This window comes from Fulmarus glacialis, unplaced genomic scaffold, assembly GCF_000690835.1.
Source record: "Fulmarus glacialis isolate BGI_N327 unplaced genomic scaffold, ASM69083v1 scaffold4371, whole genome shotgun sequence".
In the NCBI taxonomy this organism is placed as follows: Eukaryota; Metazoa; Chordata; class Aves; order Procellariiformes; family Procellariidae; genus Fulmarus; species Fulmarus glacialis.
In genome coordinates this window covers 20,068-37,500 of record NW_009193252.1, presented here as the reverse complement: position 1 = coordinate 37,500, position 17,433 = coordinate 20,068, and the positions used below count along the sequence as shown (strand labels likewise).

At 37.4% G+C, this 17,433-nt stretch overlaps 1 protein-coding gene across 1 annotated transcript in view; it reads left to right on the top strand.

Moving 5' to 3' along the window:
- The window catches only part of ZNF536 (zinc finger protein 536), a 68,919-nt gene that overhangs the window by 37,875 nt on the left and 13,611 nt on the right, over positions 1–17,433 (top strand). The window contains exon 2 of the mRNA XM_009587368.1: positions 14,742–14,894. Within this exon, the coding sequence (XP_009585663.1) occupies positions 14,742–14,894 (153 nt within the window). The remainder of the gene's footprint in view (positions 1–14,741; positions 14,895–17,433) is intronic.

Genomic DNA, 17,433 nt, shown 5'->3' with positions numbered 1-17,433 from the left:
GTTTTGCCATTGCTCCCTCAAATGACTGTGCTGACCGAAGTCCCTGATAATGCCAGAGGCAATGGGTTTGCCTATGATGTTAACAGTCAGCTACTACTAACGGATCTTATGTTGCTGGTTGTCCGCCATCAGAAGACCCTCAGATATTTAAAACATTTGATGGCTAGCAACTTCTGCACCATAGATGAAAAGCAAAGAAAGATCTGGACGCATACCATCTCCTATCTATAATTCTGCTTTGACTATGGTCTTATGATGCATATTTTTCAGGCAATATTTTCAATAATGCTTACTGATGTAATGCATTCTCAGCCAGAAGTCTTGCAAAGCATTATCAGAATAAAGATAAATTTGTGGAGAATCACTGCGTTTGGCTTCATTTATTGTAATAGCTGTTGTTAAAATGTAGATCATACTGCTGTTTTGGATCACAGTCTTAATTCCAAAAATTGCAATCATCATAGGTGGATTATATCTGCATCTTTTCAAATAGATGACAGAATATATTTCTGTGCTGTTTTTCCCTAAAGAAAAATTGAAAGATAAGAGGCAGGAGTTTCAAGTAACATCACAACATTTAGTTGTCAAACTATGAATGGAAATTGCCATCATAGGGACTGTGTGTTTACTCTCATAATTCAAAAAAACTGTGGTGAAAGTGCATCCCAGAAGAAAGAAATTTCTTTTAAAAAAAAAAAAATCAAATAATATCTTAGTAGATGAGCAGTGATTCAACGTAACTAAAACAAATATTAATTGAAAAGAACCCTGGAATACAGAGAAGGAAGTACGTTGTTTGATGAACAGCACTCACCAGAGCAGTACTGCAGGTGATGGTCTATCCAACAATTCTTTTCTGGAATGCAATTCCACTGATCTGTAACACTCATCAGAGTCCTGTCTGGTATCTGAGCTGCCTTTCCTAAGTTGCATCTTCCCATCATTGTTTATTTTAAATATACAATGCTACTCTCCTGCAGTTTTATGATAAAACTTGGTATGATAGCAATATAGAGTTACTGACTGTTAAGCAGTGACAGGTTTTGGTTGTCCACCCTTTATTAACATGTTTCATCATGTATCAGCAAGCTCCACTGCCCAGTAGTCAACAGGATCCCTTTTTTGAAACAAATACGTATGAGTCTTGTGACTGGGCACATATCTGTAATGAAATGTCACAGAATCTGTAGCCAGAAGAGAACCCGTACTAGTAAAATTGTTGAAATTATTTTAATTTGACCAGTTTATACTGCCGTTCACCTTTTCTCAACCCCATACATTACTTCATTAGGTTGGCCAGTCCCACTGTAGACAGCTTTCAAATGTAATCAGTTGCAAGCCAGTTTGTTATGTACCAAATTCTGCATGGGCTTGCCAGGCTATTGGAGTGGCTCCCACTAGTACCATCCTGAAAAGGCATGGAAACGTGTCTCCACAAATGCAGTAGCCTGCATTCTCAGAGTTTAAATTAGTCTGTTCACTGAGATGGTACTTATTGCATAGTGTCTCAATGTAGGCTAGTAATCGGCCAAAATTAGAATCTTAAGACTCTCTGACTTGCAGGGTAGGAGTTTGGGTCTAAACAATCTCTATAGTTATCCTGATGCGTTTGTTCAGATTTTGTCAGATTCAGATTTATTTTGTACATACAATTCATAGGTTGTTTTGTCACAACAGAGCAAGGTGTTGAAAGTTTCCTATCTGTACAAAGTGTTTATCTGGTCTGGTTAGTGTTTTCATCCCATATACTGCAGGTAATTTTACTACTGTTCAGAACAGTGAAAATTTGGTGAAAAGTTGGTCTTCCTCTATATGCTGTGGAATTATTCAAGATGTACTTGTGAAACTTCTGTCTCTTCCAAATGTGACTCATGTCTGTCATCCTGTGGCTCCAAGAAGATGCGTTTTAAATAAGTATGTCCACTTTGAAAGATATGAGTCATTATTACAGAGTCATTTTCTTTAAAGTCGGTATTACTTTGTAAGGGTTAGGTTTCCCCTATTCTTCCCTGTAAAGATCATCTTTCCTGCATATCTTACCTTTCTGAGATAAGGTTTCCTTCTGACAGCATTTAATGTCACGAGCATCATCAAGCTGGTAATTTCATGTTGGTGGATGTTGCGTAATGGTTACAGAGTGGTCATTGGTTCAGAAGACACTGATCAGAAAGGGTGCAAAACATTGTAAAGCCATTCACAGTGACGGGAATCAAACACTCAGCAGAGTGGAGACTAAAAGGTTGTGCTTTGTTAGGAAGGCATTAAGTACCTGCTGCTGCTTTGGGATGTGTGGGGGAACGGGTAGATCTCCAAGAATCTGAAATAAGGAGGTTTTGCCACAGGATTGCTTTTTTCTTGCTGTCTGCTCTAAGATTCAAGAAATTCTTTTAAACATTGTGGTACAGAAGGCTAAGTGTAAGAATTTACTCCATTTGCTTTTTTCCTTCTTATCTTCAGCTGCTTACCGCTAAGAATTTTGTTTTACAGAAACTGAGCTTGTGAATTCATACTTAAGATAGTGCTATATGCTTTTGATTGTCTTCAAGAGGATCAGTCAGTACCAAATGCACTCGACTGATTCCAAGTATTTATATGCATTTGCAATAGTGTGCTACAAATTCAGTCCCAGGATGGATTTCATTGCATCATTATCTGCAGATTTTTGCAGCCAGATGTGTTTCCTGTACCTTACCATACACTTGGTAATATATGGGACCATCATTCAGATGATGGTCTGAATATTTCCAGAATGTTTTACAGTATTTCTGTTTTCCAAGATGGTCGATAGTTAAATCTGGCCCTCACAGGCATGGCAGAGGAGCTCGTGAGAACATTTTGGCTGAATTTCATGACGTTCATGAGGTAGAGCAGCAGTGGCTGCTGTGCTGGTAACAGAAAGAGAAACAGACTAATTCCAGGGCAAGGCAGCTTCAAAATCAAGTGAGCATCATGTGACTGTATGTGTGTAATTTAAAAGAAAAAGAAAAAAGTTAGAACTTCAGCACAGCCTGTCTCTCCAGTATATGAGAAGTGAAGCAAATGAATATGGCCTTGAATACACTTTTTAATTTTTCAACACTGTATTTTGCCAACTTTAGTTCACTCTGTTGACTGTTCAGTCAGACCATTTTTAAATTAAAAAGGAATACATGGTTGAATTATTTATTAAACAAAAGGTGCTTCCGTGCATGCAGACTACCTAGGTTTTGAATTTCTTTTACCATTGGAGTTTGAAGAAAGTGCATTGCTAATAAGTTAAGAGATGGAACAACCCTCCTTCTTCTAAAGTCTTCCTTTGTCTCTGAGGCAGACAGTAAGCTAACTTGTGTCTGTCCAGTCACAGAAGAATGCCCGATCTTCATTCAAATGTCTAATTTTGACCTTAGTGTGAAGTTCTTTCCTCAGTTTGGTAGGCTTCATAGAGACAAAATGTTATTAATTTCTGGTAATGTGCTTGCAAATAAATTAGTCCAGATTATCTCCTAATTTTATAGATGCTCCTGATGGGTTAAAATATGTATTTGCTGGTGGATTAATGCGGAGGAACTGTAAACAGGTGGAAGAAGGCTTGCAAAAGCCTTTTACTGTGTTGTGTTACCATCAGCCTGTATGTCCCTTGAGGTACCAGTTCATCTTAGGGGTTGATAAGTACCTTCGCTTTGGTCAGTCCCCATTACTGCCTCTGTTTTGGTGTTCCAGATTTGTGCACAGCCAGCGTTCCTGGTATTTTTGGAGGAACGTGGCTTCCGAGTGCCTGATCTTTTCTTTTCTTGTGCCCTCCCCCAGAAGAAAACAACTGCTAGCTTCTGACTAGACTGTCTGGGCTTCAAATCCCTTTGGCCGATAGTTGCAGGGAAAGCACTGCCAGGCTGGGAAACTCGGAGGGGCCTTCCATCAGTCTGGGAGCTGTGGTCTCCATAGCTTGCTTAAAAATTAGTGGGCTGTTTTCCCAGGTATTGAAAGAGGAATTGACTCACTGAATCTGAGGGAACATCTGTCCAAGAGGTTGATACTTCTCATCACTGATATGGGACGTGATAACTATCTAGGATTACAGTGATATAAGAAGTGTGATGCGCTGCAAAAGGCCAGCCGTGGTAGCAAAGAGGCTTTAGAGGAAGGTTGATGAGGCCTGCCAGGACTCTGAAGAGCTCCCACTCACACCAGTGTGTGGGAGGGTGGTTGCGAGCCTGTAGCTTTCCTGTGGAAGGAAAGCAGTGAGCAGTAGCGAGTGGCTGGGCACACCCTGGCTTTGATAGCTACAGATGGAGACCTAAAGATTGCAGGGCCACAGTCCAACACCAGCACATGTAAAATAAGGCTCAGGATTTAGATAACTCTGTTCCAGCATACTGACGTGCATGGCCACAGTCCAACTCCAACACATGCAAAATTAGTTTCAGGATCATTCCAGCATACTGAAGCCTATGCCTAAACCAGTTATTGCCACAAGCTCAGCTAAACCAGAGGAGAGCGTTCAAAATAGTATTTTTTCTCTTTTTTTACCAGGATAGTTCAGATGAAAAATTCTCTATTTTCGTAGTAGGAAAGGGAAACTGGATTATTGATGTATCAGCTCCATAGGTAGCATTACATATTTTTATAGCCCACAAATAGCATGTTATAGTATCAGTGTACTTTAAGGTTTTTTTACAAAACATGGATACAGGTTGACCTAGTAATGTACTTTTTGAGATACATCATTAGTACAAAAAAATGAATGAGCCCATTCATAAATATCATGTTTAAAGACATTGTGATCTCAGTATGCCCACAATACACTGTTAACCAATGAGGAAAAAAAATACCAAACAATTAAAGGATCCCTTCTCAAGATTAGAAGTAATGAATTTAATCAATATTTTTCTGTTATAGCAAATGTAATTAACATATTTTATTTATAGAAAAAGGGTGCTAGTAAAATAGATTCAGCAGTTCAGAGTTGTTTATAAGTATTTCTTCAAGTACAGCTCATTTTTTGTGAAATGGGGAAAAAAGTTGGAAATGATACTGAAGTAGCATGTACCAAAGAAGTTAAATGGGAGAAAAATTATTTACAGAGGTATTTGTATTAGCTCGAAGCAGTCATTTAGTTTGAAGGCAGCACTGGAAAGTAAAAAGTAAGAAAATACTGATACTGGAAAAGTCTATACTATCATAGTCTGTCCAAATGTTGTAAAACACACTGTGACATTATTCACTTTTTGGAGACTTGTCAGCACCTCTGTAATCAGTAATCTGTAAATGAATGACAGTCTTTAATTCTTTCTCATTTTGTTGAGGGGGAAATTAGTAATTTAGCTACCTGTACAGTTGTTTTTATGTGACTGATTCTATTGTTGGTTTCTTTCTTACTGGCATCTACAGAAAGATGTTCCTGCGACATTTTAAATAATTTACATTTTTCTTTATTAGAATGAATTTTTATAAAATCTGATGACCTGCTACCGGCACTTCTATGCTGATTTTGCCACCCTGTGATAAGATAATAATAATGAAAAGGGGTTTTCTTAATCAATAGTATGCAAAAACTTCTCCAATGATGCCAGATGCCCTGAGAGCTACTTATAATGTGGGCAAGTCTGTGGTTCTGACTTGAAAAAATGATTTGTTTGTTTTTTGGATTTGTTTAAGCCCAGCAACTCAGGGTGAAACTTGGCTAGTGTAGTTATTAAATATTTCCATACAAGTACTCAAAAGATTTTAACAGATATTAATGGATTTTGAAAACTATGTGGAGTTGGGTGTTAATTTGTGCTTTTTAAAATGTCACAGACTCTGCATTGTTGGGCACATGGGAAGAACCTAGAGAAAATAAGTTCACTACCACTCTCTTCCACCCAGATTCACCATCTTTCCTACAGTTTACTGACACCGTCTCGGATTTTCTTCATAGTGTAGCCTGTACACTGTACCACATAGTTCTATTTGTCCCACATGTAGTTTAGGAATAAGATAGAGGTCATAATGAAGTACACTTTACCTGTTTGGTTTATAGGTATGTAAAGATGCTAACATGTAGAAGAAACAGGGTAAGTATGGATGTAGGAAGAAGGCAATATATTCTTTCACAGAAGTCCAGTTAATGGTTATTTTAGTTGATTAGCTAGCAACTTCATTTTCTCCCTCATGAAATCACTTCCACAGATCCCTACTTCTGGAGCTTAATCAGCAGTAGCAATCCATCCCAGGAGTGGGAGATCAGGAGTACTTAATTAAAGAGGGACTGTAAGGCAACTCTCCCAAATTGGATATCTGATCTAGCCTTGGCATCAGGAGAGCAATGCTAGGTAAAAGTGTTTATCAAGCTCCATGTAGCCACTCTGTAAATCTCAGAGATGGGAATATGATGCAGACAGCCTGTAGAAGCTGCTATAACCTTAGTAGTATGAGCTTTAAGGCCATCTGGTACCTGAACACCTGCCTACAAATAACACATACAAATCCAAAAGATGGTCCAGTTGGATAGCTTCTCTGGTTAGATTCCCCACTGGAATTTTCTCCAAAAGCAGTAAACAGTCTGTATGATGTGTGGAAAGACCTCGTCCTCTCTGGTCAGTAATCAAGTGCCCATTTCAAATTTAGGTGACAGGATCAAAGCTAACACAGGTGAGTCAAGGGTTTGGGTAAGAAAACTAGTAAGAAAACTAGAATCAGACCACTATTGGCATGAACATTTGTTAAAAATCCAGAATATTCTAAGCTTGTTTTAAGAAAAGGAGGAGAAAACCATGGAAAGTATGTCGTATGGAAGGTTTGGGAGCTAACATTGCTATCAGAAGTAGAAATGAACACCAGAGTAAATTTTGAGGATAGATGGCAAAGAACATTGGCAAAATACGAAGGAAAGATCCATGAGTACATATTTAAGCCCAGCATTGCTGATCCAAAAACTAAGTATCTGTTTTGCTTGTGAAGATACATGTTCTGGACAGAGGAGTAAAATAGGGTGTTCTGGCAGCTCAGATGTGCACTTGTGAAGAAAGCAAGAACAAGCAGCAGCTCATCACTGAGAGTAACTAGCATTACATTCAAGATAGCAAACAGACCCATTGTTCTGAAAAAGGACGAAGTACATCCTCTTCTAAAGCATCCCCTTTTCCTATGGAAAGATTATACAAGTCTAGTGGAATTTCATGAACCTCATCTGGCAAACTCAGTGATTTGGGATCTGAAGTGCTTTGATCTATACAGTCAAATTAAGGAAGTGGGATACTCCATGATTTTGGAGTAGCAGAACTGAAAAGCCAGTGAAGGAGTTGGATGGTGGAAGAGTCTTGCATGTGAAGAGCTTAGGAAAGAAGATAGCAGGATTTTGAAACAAACCAGCAAAAACAGTGTTAGAGGGAACGATGTAGTGATCCGTGGTCATTTGCTGCAAGCTCAGCTCTCATTAGGTAGCTGGAGGTTCCAGAATCTAGTGGTGATACCACGAAAGTGAAGACTATTTAACAAAAGACAAGCACTCTCATGGCCATGCTCTGTGTATTTCTGATGTTTGTTGACTTCATTGAAGGACTGTGCACAGGTCTGCCTAAATTGCAACTTAGACCTTTTAATTATACCATTTGTGCATGTGCGTGTGATTTTAGAATGGCCTTAAAAGTCATGAGCACTGGAAGAGGATGAATAAGTTTGATATGCCTGCATCTGCATATATTAAAAAAAAATTCTTCAGCACTCTTTTCAGTTTCATTTTGATTCAATTTTATCAAAACTAATATTTCAATAATATGCTAAGGTCCTGATTCAAATCTAAGTCTTGAAGTTTAATTGAATTCAGTAGGGCTGGAGAGGTATACAGTAGCGAGATTAACATTTTGAGCTTACTTTCTTCTCATGCTGAGCTAAGAATATATGTGATAGTAATGATACTTAACTGTAATCTTCTTGGGGCATGGACCGCATTCTGTTGATTTTGTACAACTGAACCCAGTATCACTGATTAATAAACCAATAAAAACAGAAAATGAACTATTTTGTGTTTTATTAACAATTTGCATTTCATATGGTATTTCATTTTAAATAAGTATAAAATCATACCCTCAAATGGTAAGATGTAATTGCTGATCATGTATCTCTTTGTTCCAGACACTTTTATAAAAGTGTATGTATTATGTATGATGTGACCTTCAAATGTCATGAATGCGTTGTGCAATAAACTGTCAATATTTGTGGCTATAAGGTACTAGATGACTTTTACAATAATTGGAACAGCTTTATTAAAAGCTTGGATCACTCAGCTGGTTAAAGAGAAAGACACAGGCCAATGTTCATCTGGGAGTTTCCTTCTGCCAACTGTTAAATGAAAGATATTGTAAGGTGCTTAAGATGTCTTCTTTCTTTTAAAAAAAAAAGATACAGTTAAAAAGGTCTCATGCAAAAAATGTTCTCTCCAAAAAAATCTTTTTTTTTCAATATGCTTAATTTTCAGCCCAAACTGAGGTCTGTAAGTCAATGGCAAGTAACCAACCCTGTTTTTTAAGTACTACATCTGATTTTCTGTGTCTTTTGGTCACACAGTTCTTCAAACAAATCAGGCAGCTAAACTTATGTACTCAGAAACTGTGTTTGAACTTTGTTTATCTTAAAAGGTTTAAAGTTTTAGAACAATTTGAAAAGTAAGACTGCTAAGAACTCCAAAACAAAAACTCTGTAGGGAGTTTGATTAAAATGAAAAAAGAGGATAAGAAACATTTTGTGATAAACAACAGCTTAATTTTGGTTAAGTGTCTATTGATGTCTCTTTGTGCTGTATATACAGCCTCTTGCGTGTTTCTCAGAATGCGTACCACAGTGAAAAGCGTTAAGATATAACCAACGTTTGCATACATGCAGTATTGTCGTGCAAAGTGTTTTGCACCCATGGGGTGTGAAAACCACCACTCTTCAAGTGTGTCATGTGCTCCAGGTATGGGCTTAAGGTGTGTGTGCTGCCCCCAAGTCACCAGCCTACCAGTTACTAAGAAATTGCTTGGAATATTTTGGCTCCCTTTGTCTTGTGTTTGAAATAACACCTAGATAGCTCCCCTGTAGTCCGAGGTATTGGCTCTGACTGCCATTTGCCCACTTCTAAATGTTGCAAGTCTTACCTCATATAAATGGTTGTAGGCATTTTACTTCAGTTTAATTTAGATTGTATTTTAAATTTAAATCTGCTAATGCAGTGATTGGTAGCAGAGGCAGGGTAGTTTGTGCCTTTCGTTTGCCTGTGTGGTTCAGAGAGCTAAGTGGGAAGCCCGATGTCAGAAGCGGTATCTTTTTATTTACCAGTGGAACCTTTGGTATAATCTTTATTTCTAATAATACAAACAATGTGAATGCTGCTTTCTCACTAGTAGGCCTCCTTTCCAATTCTCTTCTAAAATAGCTCTCTGTTTAAACAAATTCTCTGCCAATCCATATTAATGCCTAACAGTTTAAGATTCCCATATATGGTCAATATAAAACCTAAATCCTTGATGAAACAATAGAGACAGCAAGTTGTTCCTGACCTAAGACATTAGTAACTCTTTCCGGAGGCCTAAAATATAACTGCAATATTTAGTAATATTAGACTCTGTCATTTTAAGCCATGAACTTCACTTGCAAAAAAGCGTAGTGACATCTGCTAATAGGATTCTAATTTCAAATTATGAGCACTGGGCCAGATTCTGTTCTCATTTACATTGAAGCATACTAATTGAAGCTACTTCAGGTAGATAGAAAAATATGGTTAATTATATCCCTAATTATATTCCTATTTTCCACTATTTTCAGTGTTATTAAAGCTTTCTCTAAGGAATAGGCAAGAAAGATAAAGCATGTTTTCCCAGAAACTTTGCGTATCCTGTACTGCTTCCCAGGGAATGAGGTGGTCGAGTCCAGGCATACTTGCATAAAGGTGGCAGCAGTGACAGGATTAACACACTGAATATCTTCTAACTCCCTTCTTGACATTAGATTCAGGATGTAATTTTTCCTGCCACAAGATGGGCTCATCCTGGGTGGTTTATAGGTCATCAAAAAATAACCGTGGTCACTACTACTTCTCGTTGCACCATGTTTCATTAACAGGCAGTTCTAAAGAACTACAAATATTTTGAATTTCAGAAATATATGAAAACCTGGGATTATGTGCAGCTTTAAAGGCTTCTGGCCACATTTTCAAAGGGTTCTTTAATAATGTCTGAAAAATGTGCAAGAGCAAACACATACTTGTAAGTGTGATTACCTATTTTGTGAGTTGATTACCTTTTCCATGTGATTGCCTGTTTTTGGCTAATTTGGCAATCCTTGTGTCGACAAATTCCAACTGACTTCATTGATAATTTAGTCTGCATGAGGACTGCAATTTAGCTGCTTTGAACATGAAAGTACCTCTTTGTGAATCCCTGCACTTTCACATACAGGCAGCAAATAAATACTCTGGTAAAATTTATGGGACATAGATGTAGATGCTCCTTTGAAAATTTGGCTGCTAACGTGACTGAAGTCAGTGCTGCTACCTAACCAACTGAAAACAGGTTTCTTCTCACAAAAGCAATAAATCCTTTTCTAATCATGTTTATAGACTCATCCCAGACAGGTAAACCAGTCGTACAGAACATACATGGAAATTTCAAATTATTCTTTTTCTTTTGCTCTTCATGTGACTGGCTAGATAACTTCTGCTTTGAGTACACAGATTCACTATCCCACTAAGTTTGTCTTCTCTTTTCTAAAAACATTCACTGAAGTTGGCATTTTGCCTCTGTAGCATCTCAATCCGTGTGCTGAGGGCACTGCCAGCTGTGGCAGCGGCTCATTTCTGGGTACATCATTTCTAATACCTAGTAAGTTTGTAAAAAAGGATTCACTAGTGTGTTTCTCACTTTCTTTTAACCTGCTACTGTAAAAGTGCTCCTGGCTCAAAACTGTTTATTGGGATTATCTGGCTCTGTGGAAATTTCCTTTCTGGGTACCACAGGGATGTGAAAGCAGCCTGCAGCACTACCTGGGTCATCTCCATGCTAGGCGAGGAGTGGTGGCTTTTTGTCCCTCCTCTCCTGAGAAGTGGGCATCTGTCTGAAGAAGGGCTAGTCCTTCAAATACTGATCTTATGGATTACTTAGTTTTAATTTCAGTCTGTGTGGCAAATAGATTTGCTCACATTTTGGCCAAATTGGCTCTTTGGGTATGCAGCTAATTGCCACCTTCTGATACGGATGTTAAAGTGAACTTTCTTTCCTTGCATTTGTCCCATGAGAACATGTGCACAGTCAGTTATTAAGTGTAGCTGAGGCATGGTACGCAAGAGATGTCCCTGTCATACCACCTCAGAAGCTGCTTCATGGCTGAATTCCTCTGTGTCCTGTGCCACAGCGCGGTATCTGCCTGCCCAGCAGGTACAGCATACGTAGCAGCTGGAGGTCTCACAGCTGTTGCCTTCTCCTTATACTGACACAAAGACCGGTTTTATATACAGAATGTTGCTTTTTGCACTTCTGTCCATGACTTTTGCTGTGAACAGATGCTTTCAGAGTGAAAGGAAAGCTCAGCGAAAGTAAGTTCAGAGACAAGGCTTGGATGCCTTACATCTAGCATGTACATTTATACAGTATTTTATACTCTGTTCTGTTATTTCCTGCACTCCCATCAGGAAAGGTAGGGATGGGCAGGAAGACATTCAGGACGTAGACCTGCCTATAATGGAAGTAGATAGTAAGAAAAGCAGTCTAATCTCACGTGCATCGAGTGCACATCATGTAGACCACATAACTCAGTGAACCACAATGGCTGTAAGATAAGTAACTGTTCTCTTTCCTTCCTGATCTTTTATCCTCGGAATTGAGCAGGCCAAAAACCATAGCTCAAATCCCGAGTAAATCATAAATTAAATTAATTTGCTGGGGCTAATCCTAGTTCTGCAGGTCTGTAAAACATTACTACAGTTTTGCACAATTTAACAGAACTGAGAGTTTCTACTTCAGAAGGGGGTCTCAATAGCAGGAGGTGTAGAATACACGATTATTGGTAGAGCTGAAGATTTTTCATTCCCCACATACACTGCTGTTGGCATAGTCTGTATTCACCAGTTTGCTTCTTAACTTTTTCCTTGCCGATCTCTTCTCCTTTTTCTGTCACTTTTTTCCCCTTTCACTTCCCATCGATTGCTTTAAGAGACTCAGTATAAAAAAACCTTGGTAGCAGAGTCAGAGAGACTTAAATGCATTTTAAAGTTAAGCACATTTTAAACTTAAGTGCCTTGACAAATAGGTACGATTTGCAAAAATGAGGCCCTAGTAAGAAGTTGGGGTAGCATTTGATGGGAGGAGTCGGCAGCCTTGAACATATCTTTTCATTGTTTGAAATAAAAGAACTTAGACGTAAAGCTGCTCATTCAGGTAGCGATGGCCTCCAGCGCTTCGGTGGGCTTTGTAGGCAGAGGAATTCAAAAGAAAACCCCTCAGCCCAGCTTTAAAGTCTTAGGAATGCTTTCACTGTGGGAAGAAAAATTCTTCAAGGTAAGGCCCCTGTTGGAGCAAAGACTTTGGAGCTATCTACTGTATGTCTACTTAAATCTAAAAGAAAACTCTTCAGACCACCCACATCTTTCTTTGCTTCATTGTTGTTTTCAGTTTGCTTTTTCAGAGGGATTAGTGCTAGAGTAAACTCCATCGTCTCGCTGCCTTGAAAAAATTCAATTTTGTGTAAAGTGAAAATTAGACTCTTAAATCTGCAAAGCGAGCTGTTTATCTTACAAATTTATTCTTTTTTATTGGGCCACACATATTCTAGATAGAAAGATAAAAGGCAAATGGATAACAGGCCATCATTTAGAGTGACATATAGCAAAACATAACTAGTAGACTTATTCGGTAAATTCCTCCTGAGTGGCTTGTTAGCTTTATCTATATATTTATCTATAATGCTCATATAGTATTTATTGAAAACCAAAATAAAATCCTGCAGTTTATCATCATGCATTCTGTATTTTGCACTTCAGAAAAATCTTTTTGCACTCAGGAATTCATTTTTTCCTGAAGCAGCTTAAGACGTGATTATGTACAACTTTTGAGGAGAAAAAAAGGGGAAAATCTAAACTCTTTAGGGAGATTGGAATTCTAGACTAGCACCTATATATGTTTTCCTGGACTCCTAAAGACAAAATAAACTCCTGCAGTATGTTACTTTACATACTGGTGAATAATTCAAAATGACAGTTACTAGCTTTCTAACTTAAATATAGTGCTTTAACTCTGCAGTCTAAGAACAATCAGAAAATGTTAAACGAGAATGTGATGTGAAAACTATCAGATCTTGCCTTTTGAAAACTAGCAATAGCTGGATTACATACTAAGATACTAAGATGACTAAGATAAGCATTTATATATATTTTTTTAATCATTCTATCATCCCCGTCTTTCAGCTTTAAGAAAAATAGTTTAGAGCGACCATTTTATAATAAATAATGAAATGCCTGTTAGTTTTACCTTTTCCAGAAATGTGGTATTTGGGTCTCTGCTATAGTTTTTATGTGAATAGTTTTTATCAGAGCCAAATGCTTAAGTCTTTCTTATGTCCCATCACTTCCATTTAAAAGGCAATGCTGTGTAACTGCACTATGTTTCCTGACAGCTTTGGTTACATATCAAATGGGTAAAGACAGAACATTTTTAGTCAGTAGTGTATGGCTGAAATAATCAGGACTCTGCCTGCAGATTTTAACTATATGCTCCCCACCTCAACAGAACCCAGATAGCTCGGCTTTTGTATAGGGATGTGATGATATGTCCATGTGTATCGCACCTCTGTGGCGTGCCAGTAGCATAAATCCGGTTCAGAATTTCTACATTTGCCATGCTACTTTTTGGTGAAATCATGAATTGATACATATATGTGATATTATATGACCCTGTAAGTACAAGATGATAGATGAGTCTTGTGTGGTTTGAATAATGACTTTTTTAAAATGCCCTACATTTTTGCAATTTTTATGTCAGTCTATTTTGTTCATAGCCTGCTTGGATAATAGCAGCTTATTCAAGATGTCTGAGAATGACTCTTTCTTTATATCAGGAGAGAGAAGAGATGTCCTGGAATCTCACCCATTGTCTTATGATGCAAAGAATAAGTGTAGCTGTGAACACTGAAGGAGAAAACTCAGGAGCTGCGCGTGAGAGGGAGAAGGAATTCCCCCTCATCTGACCAGTTTTTTCATTGCCTTTCCCATGATATTAGGTCACTCACTAGATTGTGTGTTGTAACTCCAATGCTGGAATGTTGCAGAAGGAAGTTGACTAGCTTTGTGTGTAGACATCGCCACTGCTGTTGGACCCCCCTGTCACTGCAATTCTGTTGTTTTGGGAGGTTTTAATACACTGATGCGAACTTTTTCCATCTAAAAGCATACAGATTTTCACAATACTTACAAATTAAATAGATTCAACAAAACAACAATCTAAAACTTTTTGGGGAAAAATTAATGGGAACTAAGCAAAACAAGAAATCAAACCAGCTGCTGACACAGCTGTTTCTTTTCTTGTATAATTCAGTTCAATATAAAGGTACCATATGCTGCTTAAAATGATGATAGGAAAGATGAAATAATTTAAGACAATAACAAGAAAATACATGAATTGTCAGCATTCTGTCAGATTTAAAGAATGAAATAGACAGGTGTAGTATTGACATGTTTAACTTTGTGTTGTGTTAGCAGTTTTAGTGAGAACAACTTCTGACATGTGCTGAAGTGATGTGAGAACATTTCTGTGTTGCAGACATTGGAGAAGAAGCTGGGAGATCTGTAGGAGTCCAGCAGCCAGCTTTACTGAGAGACAGGAGCCTTGGTTCTGCCATGAAAGACTGCCCATATTGTGGAAAAACTTTCAGAACATCACATCATTTAAAGGTCCACTTGAGAATACATACAGGTGAGAGGAACAAGTGAGTGGAGCTCTGTCGACACATGCCGTGTGGGGGGGGTTAACATAATATGTGGCTAGGAGCCTTAATTCCCAGCGTAGATTTGGACTCATTAGTTGGAGAAAGTCTTTTGAGAAAGATATATGACAGTCTTAAATAAAAGCACAAGGAATGTGTTGTTGGATAAAGACCACTTTAATAGAATCATCTTTTCCCAGTTGAGGTTATTTCTGTCTCCTTCCCTGCTTCATCACTGTTTCCTTCAATTACCCTTGTCCTTCAACAGGCATATAAGCCTATTGGTTTCAGACTTAGTTATACTAACTGCTTCAAAGGCCTTCCTTAGCATCTGCTTAGGGATTCTGTATGTTTTTCTCAGAGTTGCTATTTTTGTTCCATTTAGCATGCTCATTTTTAACCTCTCACTGTTCATATGAATACATCAGCTTCATGGATCTGCATTTTTGTTTTCACTAGAACTCACACGACTTAGTACTTGTAAGTAGTAAAACTTACCATGTTTTGCACCATGGTAAAACTTACCATGTTTTATTTCAGTAACCATCACAGCATTTCTACCCTACAGAGACTCACTACTGGTCTAGATTCTCGCTTTATTTTGGTATGTCACTCATTGGGTGGACTGCTCTCCATACTAGTAAACACAAACACTCCATTTAAATTATTATACCTTGTTTGCTTAAAATTATATATGTTCATGGTAAGGTTCATGTAGAGACACAGTACATGTTTAAGAAAACTTACTCTATCCATAATTAAAATCTGACATACAATGTTGATATCCTCAGGTCCTGTTGACATCACTAGAAATTCTGTATATGGCCAATATGATACTGTTTTCTTCCCAGTCTTAGGTATTGTAGTAGGCTTTGGGAGAGTATGCAAAACTGGAGATTTAGGATGCTTCTCTTTGGAAACAGACGTAGTGGGCACTGTAATTGTGGAGTCATGTTCTTTTTAAACCATTTTAAATGAATTTCAGAATTTTACTGCTACTTTTCTAATTGACAGGTAAAATAAATTGCATGAAGAAATACTTTCCAGTTGTACCTCCTACCTGAAAAACTTCACTTCTAATTTTTATTTCACTGAAGTACCAGATAAGCAGTATTTTCCTCCCTTCCCAAAATCAGCAGTCATGTTTTGTGCTTGCGCAGATGTAATACCTAATGTTGGGTTTGCAAATGTGAGGCCTGAAAATTGAAAAATTGAAAATGAAGGCTGAAAATTATTTTTTTAAAAATTTCATTGTTGAGATGGGAAAGTTTGTTCATTGTATTTTTATTCTTCTTTCTTTGGATTGTGGAGTAGGGGTATACCACACCGGTTTGATCTACATTTTAAAATTTGGCACTCTAATGTAGTTTTGTCTGATTGGATTGCAAACCATTTAGGGCAGGAATATTCTTTTCTGTGTGTTGGACTTTGTTTTTAAAAAAAAAAAAAAAAAAAAAAAGAAACACAGTGAAAACCCTATTTGTGTGTTCTCTAATGTAGTAAAAGTGAAAAAACAGTAGTTATTTTATTGGAAAATATTCTTGTAACTATGAGGTTTAAACAGTTTGACATTTTTACTATTGGAGATGCAAAGAAAAATTCTTTAAAATAACCTCAGGATACCCATCTCTCCCTTTTTCTTTATTATATAGTGGTCATTTTGTTCTTGTTTTAAAGATGGCAGTGATTACACATTTGGTATTTGTGGCTTAGAACTAATGGAAAGTAAATTAATTGCAATGGAAATATTCCATAAAACTTGCATATTAAAACTGACTAAACAAAATTAAAACAAGAAAAAATAAACTGTGTATAAAATAACAAAAAAAACCATAAACAGACTGTTGAAACAACATTTGCAATATATTTAAAAATCATTATAATTTTAAAATAGATAAAGATCAATTTCCATTAGGTAGAGAACAAAGTATTTGTAAATAATGACAAGAGTATGTTTAAATGGAGCAATGTTTTACATATTGGAAATAACCCTAATAAATATTATAAAAATGTAAATTGGCAAATTACTAGAGTTATTAAATAAAAATTAAGTTGCTTTGCAGTAAATGGAAATGATGTAATAGATACCAGTTATTAAACAAATATTGGTTAGCTCATACTTATCAGGGACAGTTTCCTGCCTTTTATGTCACACTCTGTCTTTATTATATGCCTGGATCATATAACTGACTGATAAAAAACGCTTTACTGTGTTTCTCCACTACATTAACTCAATTACTGTTCTTGTTCTCACAGCACCTGTTTGTTAGAGATGAGCTCAAGCAGTTCAGCAGAAGTCAGGTTCCTTCGAACATCTGTGTGTTTGGAGGCACACGAGTAGGTTGGTTTGGTACGCATGCCAAGACAAGACCCAAAGTCTGGTCCAGCCAGGAGGTGCTTCTGTGGCAATTGGCCCAAAAAAGCTAGAGAAGCCGTTTAATCCTCCACAAGAGGAGGAAGCTGTGCTGTGTTTTAGAAGAATTAGCTAGTGGCTTGGGTTGCTTCTTTTTTCTGTTGGATATTTCATGG